This window comes from Salvia splendens, chromosome 7, assembly GCF_004379255.2.
Source record: "Salvia splendens isolate huo1 chromosome 7, SspV2, whole genome shotgun sequence".
Taxonomy (NCBI): Eukaryota; Viridiplantae; Streptophyta; class Magnoliopsida; order Lamiales; family Lamiaceae; genus Salvia; species Salvia splendens.
In genome coordinates this window covers 35,747,968-35,772,929 of record NC_056038.1, presented here as the reverse complement: position 1 = coordinate 35,772,929, position 24,962 = coordinate 35,747,968, and the positions used below count along the sequence as shown (strand labels likewise).

The window sequence follows — 24,962 nt, the reverse complement described above, 5'->3', positions numbered from 1 at the left end:
TTTCATGTGACATTTGGTGACATTCTATGGTCAGAAAATGATATGGGACACCTTTTTTTGTTGAATTTGGATTGGTGTCTACTTTAATTGATAGTATATACACTTCGAGATATATATCTAATGGAAAACTATACATAATTTGAACCAAGACTAGCTAAACATAATTAAATAAACCAATTACCATTATAAAATACATATGTAAACAACAACAAAATAAACAATATATAGCCAACATTTCTTGCTAAAGAATTTGAAGATTTGAACCAATACGACGTACATTATTGGTAGAACATCAATACACATGTATTTTTGGCATAAGCTTTTTTACTTTTGTTCATTGATTAGTCATTTTTTGGCAGAATCCAAATAATGGAAAGTCGAATAATGCCATATAGTTAGTTCGATGCAATAATAGTAATAGCATGCTCTCTCCTTTAATGCCTAACCATAGCCGTCGCAGGTAGGGCTGGCAAAATATACCGTAATACCGAAATACCGCACTTATCGTACCGAAAATACCGAATTTGCGGTATACCGCAAGTTGCGGTACGGTATGATACCGTACCGATATCTATCGGTACGGTAAAGGTATATGTTTTCTTATACCGCGGTATACCGCAATATACCGCATTTACGATATTTGCCAAAAATTTGATATATATGTTGTATTTAAAATTTATATAAAAAATATTTAATATATTAAAATCCCTAACCATACTTTCATATTTTAGTTCAACCGCCCCCAACCCCAAACATACACATGCAAAGATGCAAATCAAGTCCACTGTATAGATTTGATTATGGTGTAGTTTTAATCTTTTAGAAATTATTTAAATAAGTGAAATTTTATTTTAAATATTTGGCTATAATAGAATTTTTTTGGTATGAAACACAACGGTGTCGAAAATAATCATACCGAATTTTGCGGTATACCGCAATGAGGTATACCGAAAAATTCGGTAAGGTATATGTATGATATTTTCTCATACCGCAATTTGCGGTACGGTATGCGGTATGACATTTTGAGTGCGGTATACCGTACCGTGCCACCCCAAGTCGCAGGTACAAATCACAATGCAGAAGGTACAACATGCACAAGCTTAGCTAGACGCGGATATATAAATATATCAAGTTCGTTTACATATGAATAAAATATATTTAAATTTATAAGTTGCAATACTTATAAGAAGGAAAAAAATTACTGTTAAAAATGTCTAGTTTGGTCAGCTACCGACATAACTAAAAAGGTTAATATAAACATGGTACTTAAAAAAAATACTGATTTAACTTTATTGGAGTGGAAATTAGCCCTAGAAAGACTCAAAACGATTTCTCCTTCTTTTTCTTTTTTTTTTCTAGGGCATTGTTTTTTATAAGAGAATAATCATATAGCTAGTTCAAGTATAAAGGCTAGGACTGGTGCATTTTAAATCATATATGAGCTTTCACTTTTATAATGAATTAAATGCTTCAATGATTAGTTTGTTTTGGAATTTTGATCTAATTAGTTGGCATAATTATGCTCCATCATATATTTGTGTCCTAAATTAATTTGATCATTATCTCTTTAAACAAATTTGGACAATTTTAACCATAAAAAAACATGAATATCTACGTATATATGCACAATGTGTGTGTGTGTGGGTGTTTTATTAAATGACTTTATTTAAAGAAAATGTGATATGGACTATAATTGATGTATCAACATCTTGTTGCTAACATTTAATAGTTTTATTTTTTTTTTCTTTCTGTGTATCGTGCAACATTTATGTTATTACACTGACCACTGAATTTAATTTTTCACTTTCACCGACAAATATAAATCAATCAAAAGCAGTTGGGTTCCATAAATACATTACGGTACAATACTTTTATACACAAATTAGGTCACACTTGTCTTCAGAGAATTATGAAGAGTAAAGCACCTCCAATTATATTTTATCTCATATTTCTGCATCAACAGGTGTCAACATTAGTATTATTTATAATCTTAAATATACATTAGTATTATTTATAATCTTAAATATACATTAATATATATTTTCAATAACATCATAAACATATACTCCTATTTGACATTTACCAATATTAGTGAAATATTCAAACACAAGACACAAGAGTTTGTGTGTGGTAATTAAAATGATTGTTGTCAGGAGTAAAAAATAAAATGTTTTTCGGGTAAAAAATGATATTTATTGTAACTAAAGGTAATTGTTCCAAATGATCATTATTCTTATCAAAAGTTATTTTAATAAATAAAATAAAAGTTGAATAAGTTAGTAAAATGTGAGCTCTAATACTAAAAAATAGTAAAAGTAACGAGACTGTTATTCGTGTACGGATAGAAAAGAAAATATGAGAGAGTAGTCAATTATTTTTATGATAGTAATTAAAGTTAAATGCTTAAATTACTTAGTAACAAGCACAAAGTATGTTACATCAGCAACAAAATAAAACCCAAAATGGAGGAGAAAGTTGTGCGACATCCACTAAGATCGCACAAATTAACAAGATCGACACGAAAACACACCAAACCAACAACGCTCGGGCATGAGAAACAACAAGCCCACAATATTCATCTTCCTTTCCAAACTTGACATTATAAACTACAAGTTAATTTACTACTACCAATTATTAAACTTTATTTCGATTTCTTCGGCACGTTTCCTATATTGTTTTTGCTTTAGAGAGATATTAGAGCATTATTACTACCCATACCAACCGTGATATTAGTATGTTTTTGTCTAATCATAAATGTATATATATATATATGGCTTCTATTCACTATAACTATCATGAGAATGATTTTTTCAATTATTTAACTGTGATAGTTGGGGGGCTTTAATGTTTATAGGTAAACAAAGATATAACAATAGGTGAATTCCATTAAGTACACGATATTATTGTCTCTGTTAAAATATTTTCAGTAATTAGGTTATAAATATTTATGAGTAATATATAAGCACGCGTTATTGCAGGCTTTTCTATTTAAGTTTGTTGACTCACGTCAATATGGTTGACTTACTTTATTCAACCATAAGAAATTACTAAAAATTAACTACAAATTTAATCAAATTGTAAAAATCCTCATTGAATTGATAAATTCTAAATTAAAAATTGTATAAATTAAATAAACCATTACATCCACAATTCCATTCAGACTTCTATTATTCATGTTCTAGATCAAAATCTCAAATTTTACAAAAAATACTAACTGCAGAACAACAAAAGTCCATAACCAAACCTCTACCATTCATATTCTCAGCATTTACTTTTGTAATTTATCAAATTTTATTTGTCTCAGATTTCATATTTATTTTAATTGTTATAATATAAAAATATTAATAATTAATTATTACTAAAATTTAGAAAAAATTACCTAATAAAATAATAATAATAATAATAATAATTCATACATTATGTTTATGTTGATCGTATCACAATTTTATTCTATATACATTCAATTTTGAAAAATTAATACATTCATGCCAACAAATTAATACTTTGAAATAATAAAATTTAAAACACTTTAACCTTTATTTCTATCAAATAAATAGGGGCAAAAGAAAATATAGAATTAAAAGTAAGGGAAAAAGAAAGAGAAAAATAAGGAAATAAACAAAAAGAAAAGTGAAAAAGAAACGAAGAGTTATGCGCAACAACACATGTTGCGCACGTGTGAGGCGCGGATGGCATGCCACGCACTTAACAACATATCCACACTTTTAGGCTTCGGTCTGGCAATGCAGTCGCGCCCTCTCTGCCATCGATCTGGCTAAAATTCGCGACTGCATTGCGCACGCCCTTAGGATGAAATAAAAGGGGGAAAAATAAACAAACAGTCAAACACTCACCTGACACAATGTGGGCTGCCATATTATCTAACCTTAATAAATATGAATAACTGTCACCAAAAAAAATTGAATAACTGAGCAACATATGCATATTCTACAACAATTAATCATCAAAATCTAAAAATTTAATTTGCACACATGTGATAAAACAGAGACAGCTCAAGTTATACCTAAGCCATTTCACAAGTTTTTACATCCAACATTCTCATAATTCTGCAAATACTCTGACATAATTTGAAAAAATCATTTTCATCAAACAACAAAGGCACATGGACCAGTGCACAACTTTGGTCCCATTACAAATGCATCATAATTTCATCAATCATCATCTCAAATTTGGCACTAGACAGTGTTTTAATGTCACAGTTGAGGATTTATTAGTTTGCTACTTGCGTCGGGCCAAGTAGGGCAAGCATCGACAACGAGACCCCAACGCAACTGACTCTGACACGAACCTACTTCATGCCTCCGTACTTCGAATAACACATGGATATCGCGGTACAATCTTCTCTCCTATTCAAACTTAATTGAAGAAATATATGTATGTATATATACATTCAGAATATAGTGAGAAAATTGTATCAGCAGAGTTTAAAACAGACTGTTCTGAACCTACCTAAAAATGGGAACAACAAAGTTGGAACCCTAATTGCTGTCTTTCTATTACATACAGTATACACGGCACCGTCGCCGTTGGAGGTTGTCGTTTCGCTTGCTTCTGCTCGGAAAATCTACCAGTTATGCCTTAGGTTTATTCCTCAACTGGAATAAAAAATGCATATAAAGAATGGTTATTGTTCTGAAAATTTGATCCATCACCGGAAAAGGAGTGGAATGAGCCGGAGAGGCACATTCTGGTGCATCCGCGCTAATTAAACCCTAACTTTGATTGGTAAAACCGAATTGGGGATTGATGAACCCTAATTGGGGTGTACACAAGTTTTTGTCTAGGTCAAATATGGACACTAAATCAATGTTGGGACGATTTTGAAAGCAGTCGTAAAGGTTGTGTCAGAATACGGTTTTCGCCCTATTAGGAGACGAAAATGAAGCAAGAACATCGATGATTAGGGTGTTTCGAACATCTTACCACTGTTTAACTAGCAGAGCAGATCGATTTCGTGGAGTAACAAAATGTACATTTCTAAGCAGGTGGAAGGGGACGGCGGCATGTCGGGCATTCCATTTTAATGTCCATCCATCTCTGCAAGCAGCTTCCGTGAAAGAAATGATCGCACGGCGTCACCTGAAAGAACGACAGAGTCGAAGATTACGGTTAAGAAGACGTGATTTCAGAGCGATGAGAAGAAGATCTGATGGATTACCATGCAATCATTCGAACGCTGGTTGAGGTCAATGGCGGTCATGCAAATGACACAATCCGTCGCGTGGTGGTTTGACCCTTGAAGGAATCGCCTATAATAGCTATATTTCTCCGGTAAAATCTGCAGATCATATTAAAGCATCAGAGAGAGCTCGGATTATGCATGAATGCACAGACACGAACACATCATACCTGACGGGGAATGAAGCAACGGGATCCGAGATAATGCTGGAGAAGAAGAATGAAGACTTGCAGTCCCATAAAAAAGGCCAAAGAGATACACCACCTCTGATCGGGCTCTATTCGCATGAAATTATGTGGGCAGCCGAATACGTATAAGGGAATAGCAATTCGAGTTATAGTCATCCCTAGGATATAATGAGGATGCAATGGCTTCCTCGAGTCACGAACTACGTTAATCACTATCTGTGGAATCCAGAAAGAGTGGAGGAGGAGAAGGATGATTCGCAGAAAATTGTGGAACTCGTACATGACAAGAATGCCACCTAAAAGGATCCCGTCTGCAAAAAGGACGCGAGAAACATCAGATTAAGTGTTTAGCAACAAGGTAACAAAATCATTTGTAGCTGATAAAAGTATATTACTTACAAAAACGACTGTAAAGAACCGAGAGCTCGCGCCTCATCGTCTCCCAATTCTCTCCGTTAGTTGATGGCCTATTCGCCTTCCATATAGCAAGTAGGTACCGCATTTCAAAGATTGAGAATACCACAAACTTGAAAAATGCTGCCGTTGCAAAAGCATTAAATAGAGATTCTGCAAAATGGACAAGCATCACATTTTAGTTCGAACAACTATTAACAGCTATAACTTCAAAAACTTGTATGCATCCCGATACACGGTGCACCTGCCCTAATAAATCCAATTTGGGGTTTATGAATCCTCAACTATTAAGTTAGGACAGATGCTTCGTGAGCCCGGATGCACCGGAGTGTGCCTCCTTTAAGTAACTATTTTCAAGATAAGCATACCAACTAAAATTCCAGCAGTGAGATGTAGAAGGCAGAGATAAGCATCCATTATAGCTTGATGCCCAATCATCAGAAGCGAAACTTTGGCAGCCCCCTGTAAAGTTTTATCGAGTTAGCTACAAAGAAACTGGCTGGTAAGAGATATTAACTCATTGCGACTTTTAAGTTTGGAAGTCGTTCATCAAGTATCGAGCAACTTACTGATTGGGTGTTACTATGTTCCATTTGCCGGATTAACAATAGAACTTCGAGGAAAGATATCTAGCACATGAAAAGGTTAAAGAATCCAACAAAGGAGTTATAACTATGACACTGTTTCACCTTCTCCTGGATGAATAGCAATATCTGAGAAACTCGAGATCAATCAACATGGGAAAGGATACAAAGGTAACCATCAAAGTGTAGTTAACTGCTTTGTTATAGTAGACTTCGACGTTGACAGAAGTCGCATTCAAGAGCATGGGCGAGAAGCAATCTACATCGTCATCCACTGAAGGGCTCTCCATAACTCCTTCTAGATAGTACTTGTCTTGATCTCCACCTACATACAAGAAACGTATGGATCGAGTTAGAGATTGTATATTTTGTCTAAGCCAATAGGCAGGCTAAAATAGAACGAAAGGGAAGAACACATCTTGTAGAGTCTGATAAACTTATTACCATTTCTTCTGGAAGACACTCGAGAAATTTTCGCAGCGATCTCAATGTTGCAGTGTTTCTCCATTTCGTAAATTGGGGCTACACAGAGTACCGAGCAATTTTAGGGAGCAAGTTTATCAACTGATAATGAAATAAAATAATAGCAAAGGAGCATACATTGTTTCCTCTTCCAGATTTTTTCTCGTGGAGACTCCTGAAACACCTGGGACGAGAAAACTCCGAGCTGAACTAAGAAGAAAAATGCCAAAGAAGTTAAAAGTTGACTTGTAAAACATTAGCAATCAATACACATTTTTAAACAAACCACCATTGAGGTGTATTTCAAGATCACGAAACTCGGACACACCATAACACTGGAGGAATAACTTCATCATCAGAAAATCGTACCTAAGACAGTTGACTATGTATTAACAGCGATTAAGTAAGAACACAGGATATATATTTAGTTTCAACTTGATGCCATCCCATTTCAACACTGCCAAATTTTTATTTAACATCCATATTCATCTCATGTATTCGGTTTATATGAACGCACATCTCCATCAAACAGATCTTTTAGAGGAAAAAAAGGACTTAAGGAATCTTAAACAAAGTTTTTTGTAAGAAAAGTCGAGCCCTCAAAAAGTAAAAGCTCCAGCAATGCATTCTTTTTATAAATAAAACATACTCAAAAGAAACAAAAAAGTGTCGAGTATGTATAATTAAATTGAAGCATACGAGAAGAATACAACCATCATGCTATACCAGTGGAAGGGTAAAAAGTAACTTCACGAGGAAGTAAGAGTGTGATTACCAAGTGATACGGGTTAGACAATAAATAATCATCTTCCTGCCCAAACTCACTCTCTTTTCCACTGCAGAAATATTCAGAGGGAGGATTAAAAGATAAATATATAGGAACACAAGCATTCCAGAAAATGAAGCAGATTATGTGTATAAAGGTGTCCAACTCTAATTAAGAGTAAATTGATTTTCGACAGTTTAACAACTGACCGACACGTCTTCATTATCAATTCTTGAATTGTTCTTTCTTTTTCATTCATATAAAATTGACAAATTTTGAACAAGGCAGGATTCAGGAGGCTGCATTATATTTGCCCATATGTTGGGGTGTTTTTGTGATGAACTCAAATGCATGTGGTAGAAAACCGTGTTTTGCCTGATAGCAGATTGTCAAACTTCAGATTTTTAGAATTTATCTCTATGATTTATTCCAATGTTATCAAATAGCGGATATGGCGGCGCCATGGCGCTATGGCATGGCATTCGGTGGTGGAAACGCCATAGCACCATGTCGCTGCCATAGCACCGCCATATCCGACATTTGACAACATTGCGTGTGTACTGCATTTAGGAATAGGACATTATGCAAGAAACATGGTTGTTAGAGTGGTATATTATGCTTTATTAATTGTTTAAAGTGTTTTAGATGTTATGTTTTTAATATTTTTTAATTTTTGAATTATATATAAATATATAAGTATTATTTTATTTATTTAATTTTTGACCGCTATATCCGCCATACTAATACGCCATATCCCTGTGGCGGTTTTTAGGCAAACCGCCATAAGCCGCCATACGAGATTGATAACATTGATTTATTCCATAGAAGACCAATTGTTAATTTTTATTCAGAATCTGCGTACTTCCCCGAATGAATGATGAGATTAGTGGCTAATTAAAACAAGAATTAGGTAGCTAAGTTGCAAAGCACACGTAAACCGAGTCGTAGAAATAAAGGAATCAGGGTAGTAGAGGAAGCTACCTGTTAGCCACCATTCTTAGTTGTCTGAAAGGCCAAATATACACACCTTCTACCCTGATTCGAGCTCCGTGAACATCATTCTCATTGTCAAACACGCCATGGAAAATAATAACTCCCTAGCATATTACATTGAAGACGACAGTTACAATTGGAACATGTGAACTGAAATCAGAGCCTGCAGTTAGAGAAGCTATTAACAAGCTCATGATACCAAAATATTTAACCAAGTTCCCAAAATGCTTGCACAAACAAAATCAATCAGAAGATAAGAACTAAAGAGTCGAATTAATTACTGAACACATAAACATAGAGACATCTTGGAGAATCTAAGTTTTATCGAGGTCACTGGGCAGCTGATAATAAGAGACAACATAGTTAAAGTGGTGCTATATCTTAAACCAGAATCTGCAGAAGCAACAGTTTTTCGATAATTTACTGAGCAGAAGGTTGATATCAGGTATCAAAATTTTTAAACAACCAATTAATCTCCAAAATGAACACACTCGTCCAATGAATGAGCAGAAGGTCTGTTCCATGTCATGTCTCCAACTAGTTAAGAAATAAGTATAACCAAGTAACCTTCACATAGTGTACACCGGTTATTTTTGTTGGTGTACTGATTAGTTCTAGTATTGAATTGCCATTGGACTTCCTAAAATCAGCAAACTTGGAAGAGCTATTTGCAGAATCTGGAAACTTCCAACTCCCTGCACCACATAAATTTTTCACAAAATTACGCGATAAGAATGTAACAGGGAACAGCACAGTACTTGATATTACATGAAAACATTCTGGATTTGGGTAGGTCATTAAAGGCCAACCAAATTAAACAACAAAACTGAGTATAGCCAGATAATTATCAATAAAATGCATCATATAAATCTGTTATGCCAAGGATTAAAACAATAAGATCAAATTTTGTCGATAGCAAGGTTAAAATATTGCCAAAAGGGTACGCCTAAACCCTCACTCACCATTCTGTTTTCTCCATAAACTGCGATTTCTATGATACAAGGAGAATTCAGCCCACACTACAAGTCTACAAATTAATAGTGTATTAATCTTACTAACACGAAAACAGATGAACATGATCTATCATTTTGTGATTTATATTTATGTAGATAGAGGCTTTTATTAAGATAAGTAAAAAGTGCCAGAAATGAGTAAGATGAAATGGAAATAATCCCCCCCCCCCACCATTTACACCACCTTCACGGAGCTACCAAAGCCCATTTTCTCTTTCTTGAACCAAACAGTCATAAAGGGAATGAGAGAGAACATAATTTCCAATGTAGTTCTAAACATTCCTTTATGGAAAAATCAAAATTATGCATTTACTTTCTCCCACTTTCCCTTTCCCCTGCTCCCACTTATTAATCAAAACAAGGAAACTCATCCTTTATAACAAATTAAGTAATCTTTATTAACATATTCTAAAACTGTTTCTAATAATAAAAAGGACCCTCGTGATTCTCATATCCAGCAAATGACAACACTTAGCAATCAAATATGGCAGCAATCAACTTGACAAGCGCCAACATTCAGAAGAACATACTCATAGTTCGCATTTTGCAAAGACATATGAGGTATGATTCGGCAATGCACAAAACCAAAATGTTTCTGTTCTATTCTTGAGAGATTATCTCTTAAGGTAAATGAATCTCATATGCAAATCTAATAATTAAAATTGCCAACGTGGTAAAACTTAGGCGACAATCATACCAAGCACCTCATTAGTTCTTCAATATTTGCAAGTAGTCAGCTATGCAAGATTGCTAACATAGAAGATGCATCAAGAGAAATAAAATCAGAAATCTCATCATGGAAGCTTTTGGGATTGAGAAATTTCCAAAGCACTGGATTGCTAATATTGCTAATATCTGATTTAACAATTTATATTAGTTGCAACATATCACATACGACAGAAAAGAAATGTAAATTGATTCGACATACATGATTCATGCAAATGAACGATCGTTAAATGATGTAATGGGTAAATACATTACAAACCTCTATAGGTCCCGGTAACATTCCAAGATGAAAACGGTCCCAATTCTTGATCGTCCTTGCCAATAGGAAGCCACTGCAAGAAGTAAACGGGCCCAAAAGATTAGAATTAAACACAGAAGATTTGACAATATGGATGAAAGGTAAATCCCAAACATAAGCACAGTAAGACATAAAATCTACGGTTACTCAGTGAGAAACATAAGTTGTTATTTTCCATCAATCTCACACTAAGCAAGCACACACTATAGATTCGCAACCGCACATACAAATTAGCCAAATGAACTTAGTCCTTAGATATTGAGAAAATTCATACTCCATTCTGCAAGACTATCTCTCCATCATCTCTGCAGCTTTTAGACACTGACGAACTATTGACTTGCAAGCCAAAGCTTGCATTGCTATGTGCAAAGGGTCAATTCAGTTTAGGAATCAAATTATAGCAAGCATTGCATTGTCTACACTTGCCTAACCAGGGGAAAGGTGACCAAAATTTATGCAAGTTCTTTGCACCTCGGGAGTTCACTTCCAGAGAAGCGGTATTTCCCACATGGAAAAGTTGATGAAAATAGAAAAGACATGAGACGCATTATTAACTTCAGAAGCATTGTTGGTAAAAACTTAGTGCTAGTCAAAATAAAAAGGAAAGTTAGGCAGTTCGATATTCTCTAATCAAGTATATTTGTGGGGCTAAATAGACATAACATCTTATAAGCTACAGCCATTCAATGAATTCCCTTATTTAAAGTCAGAAAATTAATAGGCTCACTGAAGATCCATTCAGCAAAGTTTGTGAATAAAATTTGATGAAACGATAATAATTGATACAGCTTCGTATTGCATCTACGTCCAGTAAAGTCTTGAACAATCATATGAAACAGAACATATCAACTTCTTTCAAATCAATTCCAATCGTACAATTAACAAGACCTCCATAGAGTGTGGACAAGGCCCTTTTGGCTACCAATTACAACAAAAGTCACATTCTGCACTCCATAAGCATCTCAACAATTACCTCTGCCAAACAATTGCACTTCACCTAAATCAGTGATAAGCGTCTCAGCATTACTTATTTCAAATATGCATGATTTATACTAATATTTCACTTGCTCTACAGCCCTGCGGACCTAATATCAACTCAACTACCTTTTTATCTTGGTGGGACATTTCTTAAAGACTAATTGGCAACCCAAAAGGTGGCATACACACATTATGTGCCGACATCATGCAACTACAAATCTCATAATAATCAGGCATATACCATCAAATCATTCATTCAACTGTCCCCCAGGAACTACAACACAGACTAACTACATTCTACAACACAAAAACAGGAATAAGAAATGAAGAAACACAGATTCGTCCATCATCAGTCATTTAGTAAGCAAAGAATCCACAGAACCAAAACAAAAACATAGAATTGCAACACTTCCTTCAAAAATCAAGAAACTGCTGGTTTTCTTAAGTCTCTCTTACATAAATCACCACCATTACAATTTCAACCTTTCACACATTTAACAGCTACACAGAAAGAAAGAATTTGACTTTGGAAGCTCACTAAGCCTCCTATTAATTAACAAAAATCAGAGATTAGACTCCCAATCAACATAATAAAACCACACATCACATAAAAATTCACAACTAATAACATTGCACTGCTCCAACTATAAATAGAAATTCAACCCACACACACACACACACAGCACTAACCTCTTCACCCCAAGACCGTCTCTGCCTCAAAGGCCTAAAGCCATTCACAGGCCACATCACCATTAAAATGGACCATACCCCAAAAAGATTCCGAAACAGAAACCGCAAAAGATTCCAACTTTCCATCGAGGAGCTGAGCTAAAATCCTAGCCGTAAACTGATTTCTCGAGTTTTCCAAAGCCCATCACCGGAAAGACCTAAAAATCATTTCTTTCTTCAATCGGTGGCTTATATGGTTAAAGAAGAGTCCAACAAACAATGTATTGCTAACAAACTCAACAAGAAAAGGGATGAAATGCACCGATCGGTATACAGAGAAAGGGAGAGTTTAATAACCTAATGAATCATTAGTTTGACACCCAAACAAAAAGAAAAAAGGGAAAGGAAATTATCAATTTGTAGTGTTTGGGTTGGAAACGAAATCATGCTTGACCTCCACCAGTCAATTATCGAACCAAAAACGAACATAGAATCTAATCATTAATTAATTCAACTGAACCCATTTTTTTACTGAATTTGTGAAATTCTATCAAGGCGTTTTGTACTCCACTTGTTAGGTAACACTCAAAAGTCAAGAAGATATATGGAAGAACTGAGATAAATAGGGAAGTACTATTAATTTCTTTTTACTATTTAATTTTTCAAAATATTAAGGTTTAATTGAGAATTTAGTGATAAATCTTTTACCTATTTAGCAATTGCAACGTATTTTAAAAAATATCGAAATAATGTTTTTAGTACAATCGTTTTTTAAATTTATTTTATCAGAAGAGATAGTTAATTTTATTAATTAATCTTATGCTAGATAATTTTACACTGTAAATTATAATGATTGATGAGTACATACGGAAAGCAAGTCCTCAAAAGCAAACCCATAACAACTTTTGAAGGATATTCAACGCAAATAATTTAATAATTTTTTTCATTATAATGGAGCACACGATCTCATAGCAGATTAGGATATTATAGCATGGGAGATTAGAAAAGAAAGAGGAAAAAGTAGTTTTTATAATTTATTGATAATTACAATAAAATATAGTACTAATAACTACATGAAACTTAATAAAAACATCGCGTTGTTTGATCAGAGACGAATTTATAGTCTAATTTACTGTAATTATTAGTAGTTCAAGATATTTTTAAAAAATCACCAATGGAATAGGATATAAATAGATGCATGGTTCCCATTTATTATGGATTTATTTCGAATATAACATCTGTTAGTGAAATTGAATGCAATTTAGTTAGGGAAAGATAATACATCAGAAAAATAATTCTTTGAAAAGAAGAAAGAAGCGGTTTCCCCATTAGTGTTGTTTTGATGTATTATGCTTCGTCTTTGAATAATATATTGGATGTTTTAAAGGAATATTAATACCCATTAGGCATATATATCAATGACAACTTTATTGTATGATAAATGTACACTTTTTAAAAATTGATATATAGAACATGTTACACTTAATAAACATTCATTTGAATTAGTAAATTAGGGGTGGCAAATCATGCGTGTCGGGTCGTTATCGTGTCGACACGATAACGACACGAACACGATAACAACAAACACGAACACGACCCGCTACCCTCAGATACGAACACGACACGAACACGACACGAACCACTTCGGGTCAACACGACACGATAACAACACGTATTGGAAAGTGATTAAATATTTAAATGATTTAAATGAGATATGACCATATGAGACTATGAGAGTTAAGTTAATAAATATTTAAAAATGAAAATAATAAGAATTAATAATATTAAAATATTATTTGTTAACGGATAACACGAACCCGACACGAACACGACACGAACACGTATTGTTAACGGATAACACGAACCCGACACGAACACGACACGAAATTTTCGTGTCCTTAATGGGTCGACCCGATAAGGACACGAACCCAATAAGCTCTGACCTAAACCCATTAATTTCGTGTCAGTTCGTGTCGTGTTATCGTGTCGTGTCAAAAATTGTCAGCCCTATAGTAAATATACTATACTACTAAAACAAAACATGGGACAGATTCAGACCTAAACCATCAAATAATTTTTTTTAGGCAATCAATGACGGAGTATTTCGCTTTATATATGGATGAGTAAAGGCCAAAATTGGTCCTGAACATATAGCCATTTTACGATTTTGGTCCTAAACATTATCTTTTGGATTTTTTGGTCCTGCACATATGGACATTTGATCATTTTGGTCCTCCGTCAATATTTCCGTTAAAAACTAACAGTCAGCATTATCTTTTGGATTTTTTGGTCCTGCACATATGGACATTTGATCATTTTGGTCCTGCACATATGGAATTTTGATCATTTTGGTCCTCCGTCAACATTTTCGTTAAAAACTAACGGTCAACTGCTGATTTTTGACTAAAACAATGGGTTGGGTCGGGTCGTGTTTGGGTCGGATTTGGGTTATACGTTAAGAAAAAAATAATATTTTCTTAAAATCTAAGCATGATATTTTCGTTAAAATCTAAGCATAATATTCTTTAAAAATTAATTAATATTTTTTAATTAATAAAATTAAAGTATAGTATTTTTTAATTAATTTTTTCATGAATTTGAAGAAAATATTATGCTTAGATTTTATTAAAAATAATTTTTTAATTATTTAATTTTATTATATAGATTTAATATTATGCGTGTCATCCTTGTGCAGGGGCCATGCTAATCTTCTCTGTATCATTCCAATTTTATCGGATGTCCCCGTAGGGACTTATATAGATTTAATATTAATCATTTTTAATCAAAATAATAAAATTAAAGTATATTAATATTATATAGATTTAATATTAATATACTTTAATTTTATTATTTTGATTAAAAATGATTATTTTAATTTGGTAATTTTTTATTTTATTGTGTAATATCATGTTTAAATCGTATAATAACATCATGTTTTAGTCGTTATAATATTTTTAATCAACAAAAATAACTAAAAATTAAAGTTTTATAATTTTTTAATTAATAAAAAATAATTATTTTTTTTCTTAACGTGTAACCCAAACCCGACCCAAACACGACCCGACCCAACCCATTGTTTTAGTCAAAAATCGGCCGTTGATCGTTAGTTTTTAACGAAAATGTTGACGGAGGACCAAAATGATCAAAATTCCATATGTGCAGGACCAAAATGATCAAATATCCATATGTGCAGGACCAAAAAATCCAAAAGATATTGTTGACCGTTAGTTTTTAACGAAAATGTTGACGGGGGACCAAAATGATCAAATTTCCATATGTGCAGGACCAAAATGATCAAATGTCCATATGTGCAGGACCAAAAAATCCAAAAGTTAATGTTTAGGACCAAAATCGTAAAATGACTATATGTTCAGGACCAATTTTGGCCTTTACTCTATATGGATTATAGACTTTATTTTCTATAAGTATAGCAAAAGATGCTAAAATCTTTTTCACATATTTGTAATTTTTGCAATCCCTCATTTATATAGTTTTATATAGATATTATCAAAATTAGATTTGCTAGTTTTTGCAATCCCCAAATATATGTTGAAATCCCTTGACTTTTCACTTAAAAGTTGCAAATTTGTATAATTCGCCAGCTTGGCTAGAGTCATATTACTTAAAATACTCTATTACATTTATTTTTATAGACGACAATATTAAAAAAATCATTGAAATAGCTAGTAAATCAGATCTGAAGTTTGGAATTTTTATTTGTGGGATACAGTGGTATTATTAATATAAGACAACTGACAATATTTTTATAACTAGGTAATTTTTGGTATTTATGAAAATTTTCATTTTAATTGATAATGTACCATTAAACGTAACTTTTCTAATTAACATAAAATCTTAGTCCATACAAAATCCCTACACATGAAAGATATATCGATTAAACATATGTACTGAAATCTATTACCAATTCTCTATTACCGATAATATTATCTTGTATTTTCAATATATAATACCATGAATCCATGTATTACAACATTTAAGAGTTCTTAGTAAATCAAATTTAGTCAAAAATTCAAACAAAAATTTCGTTTTCTACCAAGGTGTGAAGGTACAAATAACATAAATAAATAGCCTTCGCAACTTCCTATTTCCTCACAACAAATTCTTCCCAATCTACATTCAAAACAATATTTAATCTCAAATCCAAAACCAATCCTTTGAAACTCAATTAGTCTTGCTACACAAAATGGGGGTTTGTAAATCCACATTGAACTTGTTGCTTGTGTACTTCATCGGATTTGTACTAAATTCGTCTCTTGCTCGTGGTAACGTGTTTCACGTGGGTGAACGCGATGGTTGGACGCTTTCACCCTCCGAAAGCTATAGCTATTGGGCTCAAAGAAATCGATTCCAAATCAACGATGAGCTAGGTAAATCTATATTTTTCTTTTATTCTTTCATTCCATCGCTATTGTTTTAATATTTATATTTTTAGTAAGAAAATAGGCTCAATGGAGTCTTTACCAACATTTTGTTTAGCTTATTCCTCTATATATATGGTGATCTCTTATCTTTGTAAATAAAAGAGAAATATCATTCAACTACTATAATATTCATGTTGATCAATAAAATTCCTTTTATAATGTATGTGCGGGTGTTTTTTTTCAGTTTTTAAGTATCCTAAGGGAAATGATTCTGTTCTAATTGTGGGGGAAGATGACTACAACAAATGCAACAAAAGAAACCCTATCCAAACCCTAAATGATGGCAACTCAATATTCAAGTTCGATTGATCTGGTCTCTTCTTTTTCATCAGTGGCCACCATCAAAGATGTGAAAAGGGTCAGAAAATAATCATCCGTGTTATCGCCAATCGTCGTCACCACCACCAGCCACCACCCTCCGGCCCTCCCCCATCCCATGCTGAGAAAACCCCTTACGCGCCACCATATCTTTCCCCATCACCCGCCATTAATAAACCCGCGCTACTATTCCCCCACTCACCCTCACCTACCCTAGTAGCCAAAACCCTAATCCACGCGCCTTCATCTCACTCCCCTTCATCCCCAACCCCAACCTATGCTCCTTCGTCTCACTCCCCATCTCCCACTCATACATCATCATCTCCTCACTCTCCTTCACCATCTCCTTCATCCCCAACCCCAACACACGCGCCATTGTATCACTCTCCTTCACCATCTCCCCCAACCCCAACCCACGTGCCCTCATCTCACTCTCCTTCATCCCCAACCCCAACCCACACACCTTCGTCTCACTCCCCATCTCCCACCCACTCGCCGTTATCTCACTCTCCTTCACCATCTCCCCCAAAACCAACCCACGCGCCTTCGTCTCACTCCCCATTCCCCGGAAATAATAAACCCACACCACCGCCCTCGCCTTCCCAGCCACCATCACCGCCTCATCCTGCCCCCATTTCTCCCCAATCACCACCACCATAAGTTGAATCACCAGAGGATCATATCGTGTCAGTGTTCCTGCCGCCCCACCTTGCACCGGCGCCGGTTTCTGGTGCTTCATTTAATTTGGCAGTGGGATTGAGTGTTGTGGCTGTCATAATTTCTGCATGGATCGTTGTTTGATCACATAGTATTAATTTTTTTCTTTAAAATTCATTAATTCTTAAGAAAACAATTTTTTCTAGTTAAATTCTTTATTCTAGTTTATTTTGGTTTCCATATTGAAACAATTGAATTGAGTGGAACATGAAACATTTATTTCTTTAAACAAGTTTCGATATTAGAATTATATGATGATGAGTTTAATGAAAAACAATTCATATTTTAGACTCACTAGACTAGAGTGGTTTATACTTTCTAGTTAGCCATTCGTTCATTTATTTGGTCAAAGTCGACAGTCTTTATTATTTCTCTAAACTTAACTTAATGGTACTGCGCCTTAACGCTATTAGGTAAGATTAAAACTGATTACCAACCTATACTATTTGATTAAAATAATTTTAATAAGGGATGATTTTTTTATTATTATGTTAAGAGATTATTTTTGTTAGCTGGCACATGTTTAAATTGTGGGATGTTACGACATCAAATCTGTTAATCATTTTCACTCTCCCAAAATCAAGAACATTTGTGTGCCTGTACTGTCGGCATATTATTATTAACGAATTCCACTATTTATTCTAATATTCAATATCTTCATATCGATAATTACAATTCATTCCCATCTATAATTTAATTCCTCATGATTCCTATGTACCTTATTCCGTTAATTAGGTATGTTTTTTCAGCATATTAAAATTTGCAATTTTTTATTTAGAGTATAAATGGAGAGAGAAATGTTTTGTTTAGTGATTTGTATTCTAAAATATTGAAAACAGTTTTTAACCTCATTAATTTTAAAATATAAGTTATAAACTCTAGTTGGATTAACGAATCCTAATTAATAATAAAAAAAATTAAAGTAAAAAAAAACAATGAAAAATTGACCTGATATTTATGAGAAACACCAAAGTTGGGATAGAGTATCAAACGCCAAACCAACAACCACCCACTTGATATCTATATTCCATCTATTTACGTCTCATTGATTTACAAATCCACTTTCAGTTTTTCTATTGTTTGTATCAATTCATTTTCATACATTTTAAATTTATTTTACAATTATTGATCACAATTAATTTTACTCAATTAGAGATATAATTATGGTTTTTAAGGGCAAATTGCAAGAAAAAAACATGAAATTTGATCAAATACTCAAATTATAGTCGGCCGCTCAAATATTTGAGAAGCAATTAAAAAAATATAAAGTTTCGATTTGTTTTCAATTATTATATGAAGATTTTTTTAATTATAATTGTATTTGATATAACAGTCGAAAAAAATATAATAAAAATATCACAGTCGATGAATTAAATGATAGTACTGTCTTATAAAGAAACTGACATCATTTAGCTGAAAAATACAACATATTACATTGATCGAATTTACGATGACTGAAAACAAATCCAACTTCATAATTTTTGTAATTAACTTTTAAAATTGCATGACAAACAAAAATTTGATCAAATTTTGTACAACAATAATTTTATTCATTTATCAAATACAAACAAAAGAAGCACTACACACAAATCAACAAATACTCACACAACAATAAAGAAAAAAAAAACTAGTACTTCCAATATTCACACAAATTAAGTCATACTAGTTCTACACTATACTTACTATACACATACTCCTTCACGAATGGAACTTTCCAGATGCTTCCAATTTCCACCACCGCCGCAAAATCTAACGCGGCGGCGAACTTGCAGAAACACCAACACCATCATGACGCTCCCTCCCCCCACATTCCCCCTCGACACACTCCACCGGCTTCACCGCGTCACACTCCTTCTTGCTCCGCTGCCGCGGCTTCTCCGGCAAGCAATTCCTCCGGTCATCATACGCCACCCCCCTCGCCGTCAAATTCCCACAAATCCCCTCCTCCTCACACAAAAAGTTATAAGAAAAGGTAAAATTCACCAAATTCGGCAGCGCACATATCCCCTCCGGCACCGCCCCCGTCAGCCGGTTGTGCCCCAGGTTGAGCTGCTCCAGGTGGGCCAGCCCCGCGAGACTGTACGGAATCTCCCCTACGATGTCGTTTTGGCTGACGTCAAGAACACGTAGCTTGTACAGAAACCCTAGCTCCACCGGAAGGCACCCGGAAATGCTGCTGTTGATGAGGAGAAGCTCTTCTAATGTGTCGGCGAATTTTGCGATTGACGGTGGGAGGCAGCCGGAGAAGCGGTTGTTGGCGAAGACGACGACGGAAGCGGAGGAGGAGCCGAGGGAGGCCGGGATGACTGATGTTAGCCGGTTGTTGTTGATGAATATTGCGTCGAGTTTATTGTTGAAGAGTTGGTTAGGCACGGGGCCCTCGAATTCGTTGAACCGGAGGTCTAAATAGTGGAGGGAGGGGAGGGAGAGGACGACGGCGGGGAAGGGGCCGACGAAGCGGTTGTTGCTGAGGTCGAGCTCGAAGAGGAGGGAGAGGTTGGCGAGGGAGGAGGGGAGGACGCCGCAGAAGCGGTTGGAGTTGAGGTGGAGGAGGGCGAGGTCGGAGAGGAGGCCGAGGGATTCAGGTAGGAATCCGGCGAGGTCGCCGTGGTTGAGGTCGATGCCAGCGACGGTGGAGGTGATGGAGGTGTCGTTGGGGTGGGGGGCGCAGAAGACGCCAGTGTAGGCGCAGACGTCGGGCCCGCGCCAGTTGGAGGTCAGCTGGCGCGGGTCCGAGTAGATGACGCGCTTCCAGGACTGGAGCGCGTCGTAGGCCTGGCGGAGCCGGATGGCCGTCGCATTTTTCTGGGCGTGGCGGCCGGCGGCGGGTGAGTGGTGGTGGTGGTTCTTGGCTAATGTGGGGTTGAGGGTTAGGAGGAGGAGGAATAGTGTGGCATGGGATAGGGAGTTTGAGGGCATTTTGATTGGTTAGGGTGATTAGATGATGAAATTAGGTTTATTTGTTTATTGGAGTTTGTCTTAGGTTTGGTATAAGAAAATATATAGATTTGAGGTGGATATGATTTCTCAAAATTCATTGTTACAACTACCAATTACAGCGACCTTTTACCATCACTAAATGGCAGCCAACATGATTGTCTTTTTACCATTTTCATTGTTGATAAGATGAACTTAGATCTTTTTCAAAGTAGTATTTTGTCTTTTATTATATTGATGGTATCATGATAGTATAATTATTTTTGGTTTTGAACTAAGATTCCTGGGGAAGGTGGTGTGCATGAGTATAATGATCTATTCAGGTGAGGTCAGGGTTGGCCAACTTAACTGTCGGTCCATAAGAGTTAGAAAAATATATGGCCAACTTAACTGTCGGTCCATAAGAGTTAGAAAAATATATTAAATGCGATTTTTAGGGTTGTTGCCGACTACACAATGGGGCATCTTCGCCCAAACTCTTCATAATTAAGGTTTACATTCGTTCTTCATATATACTGTCAAACTTTCTCATCATTAATATGATTGCTTATGGCCATTGTGATCTCTTGAGAGAATGGCGCCTGCTTCTTTAATTTGATGCAGTGCTAATACATCTTGGTATATAAGGACATCATAAAAACATCTTTTGAGTAGTGGGCTAAATCGGGTCATTTTCAAGAACAAGAGCTAAAAGATCCGATATAATCACTTCAGTCGCTGCATCATTTATGTCTCACAATATCGACGACAACCTTCTTTCACCATATTTGCTTCCAACAAGTTATGTTTTCTGAATCCACAATCACAACTCACATGACTCATGTTGGGAAGGCTTAATAGTTAAAGAGCACTAAAATTGATCAAGACAATCCTAGTATCTACAATAGTTTTAGTAAATACTTCAAGATATTAGTTATGATAGTACTATACATGTATTAGTGAAGTGAGGTGGGTGGTAAATGTTGAAATTGTGCATGAGATGATTAATTGAGTATGTTGTGGATTTAAGAAGAGGATAATTTGAAAGAAAATGATATGTCTCCCTTGGTGTAGTTTTCTGATGGTGGAAATTAACAAGACAGGTGGGACCCAATAAGAATTTCAGTATTTCTTAAATTTTAAGGTATTATAAAATAACATCAGAGAATTTTATAGTGGAAGGGTAAAAACAATTTAGTCTTTACTATTTGATTGGATTGACTTGGACATGACATAATATCATACTCCAGGATATAAACTTGTGTTTTAGTGATTATATATTGATTTCAATGTTTTTTATGTTAATTTTTTATATTGATAGTCATAAATTTGGTAAATTAATTTGACTTACTAGATAGATTCAAAATGTGTAATTTGATTTCTCTCTTTTTCTTTTGATTTCAAAACTTAGCACTTACAAATGCTTCACTCTTGAATTTGTTCTTACACCATTTCAATTTCACTTCCAAAACATGTCTGACGAAAATAAGTTGAACCAAAAACATAAAAGGTTATGTAATGCTTTAAAAACATACACATAGTGAAAAGAACAAACTCGAACTTCACAGTGGGGCGGACTGCGCCCTATACATCGTCCGCGGATGATGGCGTCGGAACACGCATCGTCCGCGGTATCGTCCGCCCCACTGCGGGTCACGCGGACGATGCAACACGTTTTCCTTTTTTTCTGAATTTCTTATCTATTTAAACCACATTTCTCATTCCATTTTCCACACCAAATTTTCTCTCTCATCTCTCACTTTCGCCACATACCAATATTTCTCTCCCAATCTTTCTCACTAAAAAAATGAGACCCGACGACTACTGGAGTACCTCGGAGGGCATTACCCGGGCCTTGACTCGGGCCTTATTCAATTGCGTTCATGAGGCTACGGCGGAATGCTTGGCCGAAATGGAGTGCAAGCATGAAACGGCGGAGCAGGTCCAGGCGGAGCAGATCCCGAGGCTGATTCGACATCGGTCGTTTGTCCGCCGCGAGCACGATGTAGCTCACCAACGTCTGTTCGCAGACTATTTTGCCGAGCAACCACGGTTGCGCCCGGCGGTTTTTCACCGCCGTTTTAGAATGCGGCGAGATCTTTTTCTCAGCATTGTCCAAACGTTGGAGGCACGTGATGAATACTTCCAGTATCGGGAAGATGGCATCGGCAGACTCGGACTTACGCTGTTGCAGAAGTGCACGGTTGCGCTCCGGCAGTTGGCCTACGGCACCACGACGGACATGTTCGACGAGTACCTTCACGTCGGGGAGACAACTGGCCGCGAGTGCCTGAAGAATTTTTGTATGGGAATTGTGGAGGCTTATAGCAATACATATTTGCGAAAGCCGACTACTGTGGACTGCCAGGCCGTGATGAAGATGCACGAGACGACGCACTGCTTTCCTGGAATACTGGGGAGCATCGATTGTATGCACTGGGAGTGGAAGAATTGCCCGACGGCGTGGAGAGGTCAATTTACTAGTGGATACAAGGGCATCCACCTGACGATGATCCTCGAAGCCGTCGCTGACCATCGGCTCTGGATCTGGCATGCTTACTTCTGTGTAGCGGGGTCGAACAACGACATCAACATCATCAAATCATCCAACCTCTTCACCAAACAGCACAATGGAAACGGCCCGACCATCGAGTTCACTGCCAACGGACGCCAATATCATATGTGGTACTACTTGGCCGATGGCATATACCCAAGGTGACCTGTTTTTGTGAAGACGATCAGCTGCCCAATAGGTGACAAGAGAGTTTTATTTGCGCAAAAGCAGGAGGTTACGCGGAAGGATGTGGAGCGGGCATTTGGTGTGCTCCAAGCGCAGTGGACAATAGTGAAAGGTCCGACGCGTTTCTGGTACATGGAAGTCATCGCCGATGTCATGTATGCGTGCATCATCTTGCATAACATGATAGTCGAACACGAAGGTGGAAGAGTCACCGATTGAGGCGATGATGAAGCTGGATCTAGCTCCAGCACGGCGACCCCGCCCCACGTTCGAGGATTACCGATGGGCTACAATGAGGTTCTATCTAGACAGACCTCAATGCGCAACCAACAAGACCATGCTCAGCTCATGAACGACATAATTGAAGAAGTTTGGGACCATAACCGCCATTGAGAATTTGTAGTTTTTTTATTTCGTACTACAATGTTTGAACTTTCAATGAAATGGAGTTTTTTTTCCAATTTTTGTAGTGTTTTAAATATTCAAATGAACTTTCAATGAGGTTGCTATTTGATTGGATTGACTTGGACATGACATAATATCGTACTCCAGGATATATAAACTTGTGTTTTAGTGATTATATATTGATTTCTTTGTTTTTTATGTTAATTTTTTATATTGATAGTCATAAATTTGGTAAATTAATTTGACTTGCTAGATTCTAAATGTGTAATTTGATTTCTCTCTTTTTCTTTTGATTTCAAAACTTAGCACTTACAAATGCTTCACTCTTGAATTTGTTCTTACACCATTTCAATTTCACTTCCAAAACTTGTCTGACATAAATGAAAATAAGTTGAACCAAAAACATAAAAGGTTATGTAATGCATTAAAAACATACACATAGTGAAAAGAACAAACTCGAACTTCAAAGGGGCTTAAATATACTCAACTCGGACTTTAAAAGATGCACACAACAACTAAAGACTACTACTTGAAATATAAACCTAGCAAACTTAAAATACTCCGATAACTAAGGATAGGTCTTTTGTACTTGATCGAAGCGCTCCGATCTCTATCTTCCCACACCGGCAATCACACCCTAATCGACCGACACCGCCACATTTGCAGGAGCTGGTGTCCTAACAGTGAGCCCCAACTGCCAGAACACAAGGCAAGTTGCTCTAAGTTCACATTGCTCTAAAGTCTAAACAAACTGCACCACAGAAATAACCAACATACCTAACTACCAATATATTAGGTTGTTGGCACCATCATGTTTCACAAGAAAATCCAACACACATCAAAGAAATTGTCCAATTGGTCCAAACACTCCAATATTTCAAAGAGATTTCACTAATAATTTCATCAAGAATGCAAATATTCAACCAAGAGTAAGAAGGGATAAAAGAAGCATAGAGAACAACAAGACCAACTTCCAATGCCATTTCAATGAATACAATATTTCAGACAACAAATCTATATCATCAAATAAGTGTATAACAAAACCACTCAAATCATCAAATAAGTAAGAACAGAACACTCAAATCCACATCCCCAAAGCCAATTTCAAGAAACCACATCATAAAAACACAGTC

The 24,962-nt window shown here is 35.8% G+C and overlaps 2 protein-coding genes and 1 non-coding gene across 6 annotated transcripts; all 3 read right to left on the bottom strand.

Moving 5' to 3' along the window:
* Positions 1-3,394: 3,394 nt before the first annotated feature.
* On the bottom strand, positions 3,395-12,813 carry LOC121742230 (transmembrane E3 ubiquitin-protein ligase FLY2-like). Of its 4 annotated transcripts, none has more exons than XM_042135314.1 (16): positions 12,313-12,812; positions 10,606-10,678; positions 9,175-9,302; positions 8,596-8,711; positions 7,624-7,684; positions 6,987-7,053; positions 6,831-6,908; positions 6,554-6,711; positions 6,372-6,431; positions 6,171-6,264; positions 5,788-5,955; positions 5,371-5,699; positions 5,180-5,299; positions 4,945-5,100; positions 4,471-4,616; positions 4,348-4,376 (listed from the first exon to the last, which is right to left on the bottom strand). In XM_042135314.1, the coding sequence occupies exons 1-14, from the start codon at positions 12,436-12,438 to the stop codon at positions 4,999-5,001; spliced, it is 1,680 nt and encodes a 559-aa protein (XP_041991248.1). In that variant the 5' UTR covers positions 12,439-12,812; the 3' UTR covers positions 4,348-4,376; positions 4,471-4,616; positions 4,945-4,998. The 4 variants fall into 4 exon arrangements, with proteins under 4 accessions (XP_041991250.1, XP_041991248.1, XP_041991247.1 ...); XM_042135313.1 differs by having other exon boundaries at positions 4,348-4,616; positions 12,313-12,509; positions 12,649-12,810; XM_042135316.1 differs by lacking the exons at positions 4,348-4,376; positions 4,471-4,616 and adding an exon at positions 3,395-3,904 and having other exon boundaries at positions 12,313-12,813.
* Positions 12,814-14,940: 2,127 nt separating this feature from the next.
* Positions 14,941-15,043, bottom strand: LOC121742782. The gene has a single exon (XR_006038120.1). It is a non-coding gene; the product is annotated as a U6 spliceosomal RNA (small nuclear RNA).
* Positions 15,044-19,286: 4,243 nt separating this feature from the next.
* On the bottom strand, positions 19,287-20,728 carry LOC121811382 (leucine-rich repeat extensin-like protein 4). The gene has a single exon (XM_042212231.1). The coding sequence runs from the start codon at positions 20,685-20,687 to the stop codon at positions 19,518-19,520; it is 1,170 nt and encodes a 389-aa protein (XP_042068165.1). The 5' UTR covers positions 20,688-20,728; the 3' UTR covers positions 19,287-19,517.
* Positions 20,729-24,962: the final 4,234 nt, after the last annotated feature.

Coding starts and splice junctions, on each gene's coding strand:
- LOC121742230 (XM_042135316.1), bottom strand. CDS start 12,438: ATGGAAAGTTGGAATCTTTTGCGGTTTCTGTTTCGGAATCTTTTTGGG. Junction 7,054..7,623: donor TGTCTAACCCGTATCACTTG/GTAATCACACTC, acceptor TTCTTAGTTCAG/CTCGGAGTTTTCTCGTCCCA. Junction 6,265..6,371: donor AACATAGTAACACCCAATCA/GTAAGTTGCTCG, acceptor AAAACTTTACAG/GGGGCTGCCAAAGTTTCGCT.
- LOC121811382 (XM_042212231.1), bottom strand. CDS start 20,687: ATGCCCTCAAACTCCCTATCCCATGCCACACTATTCCTCCTCCTCCTA.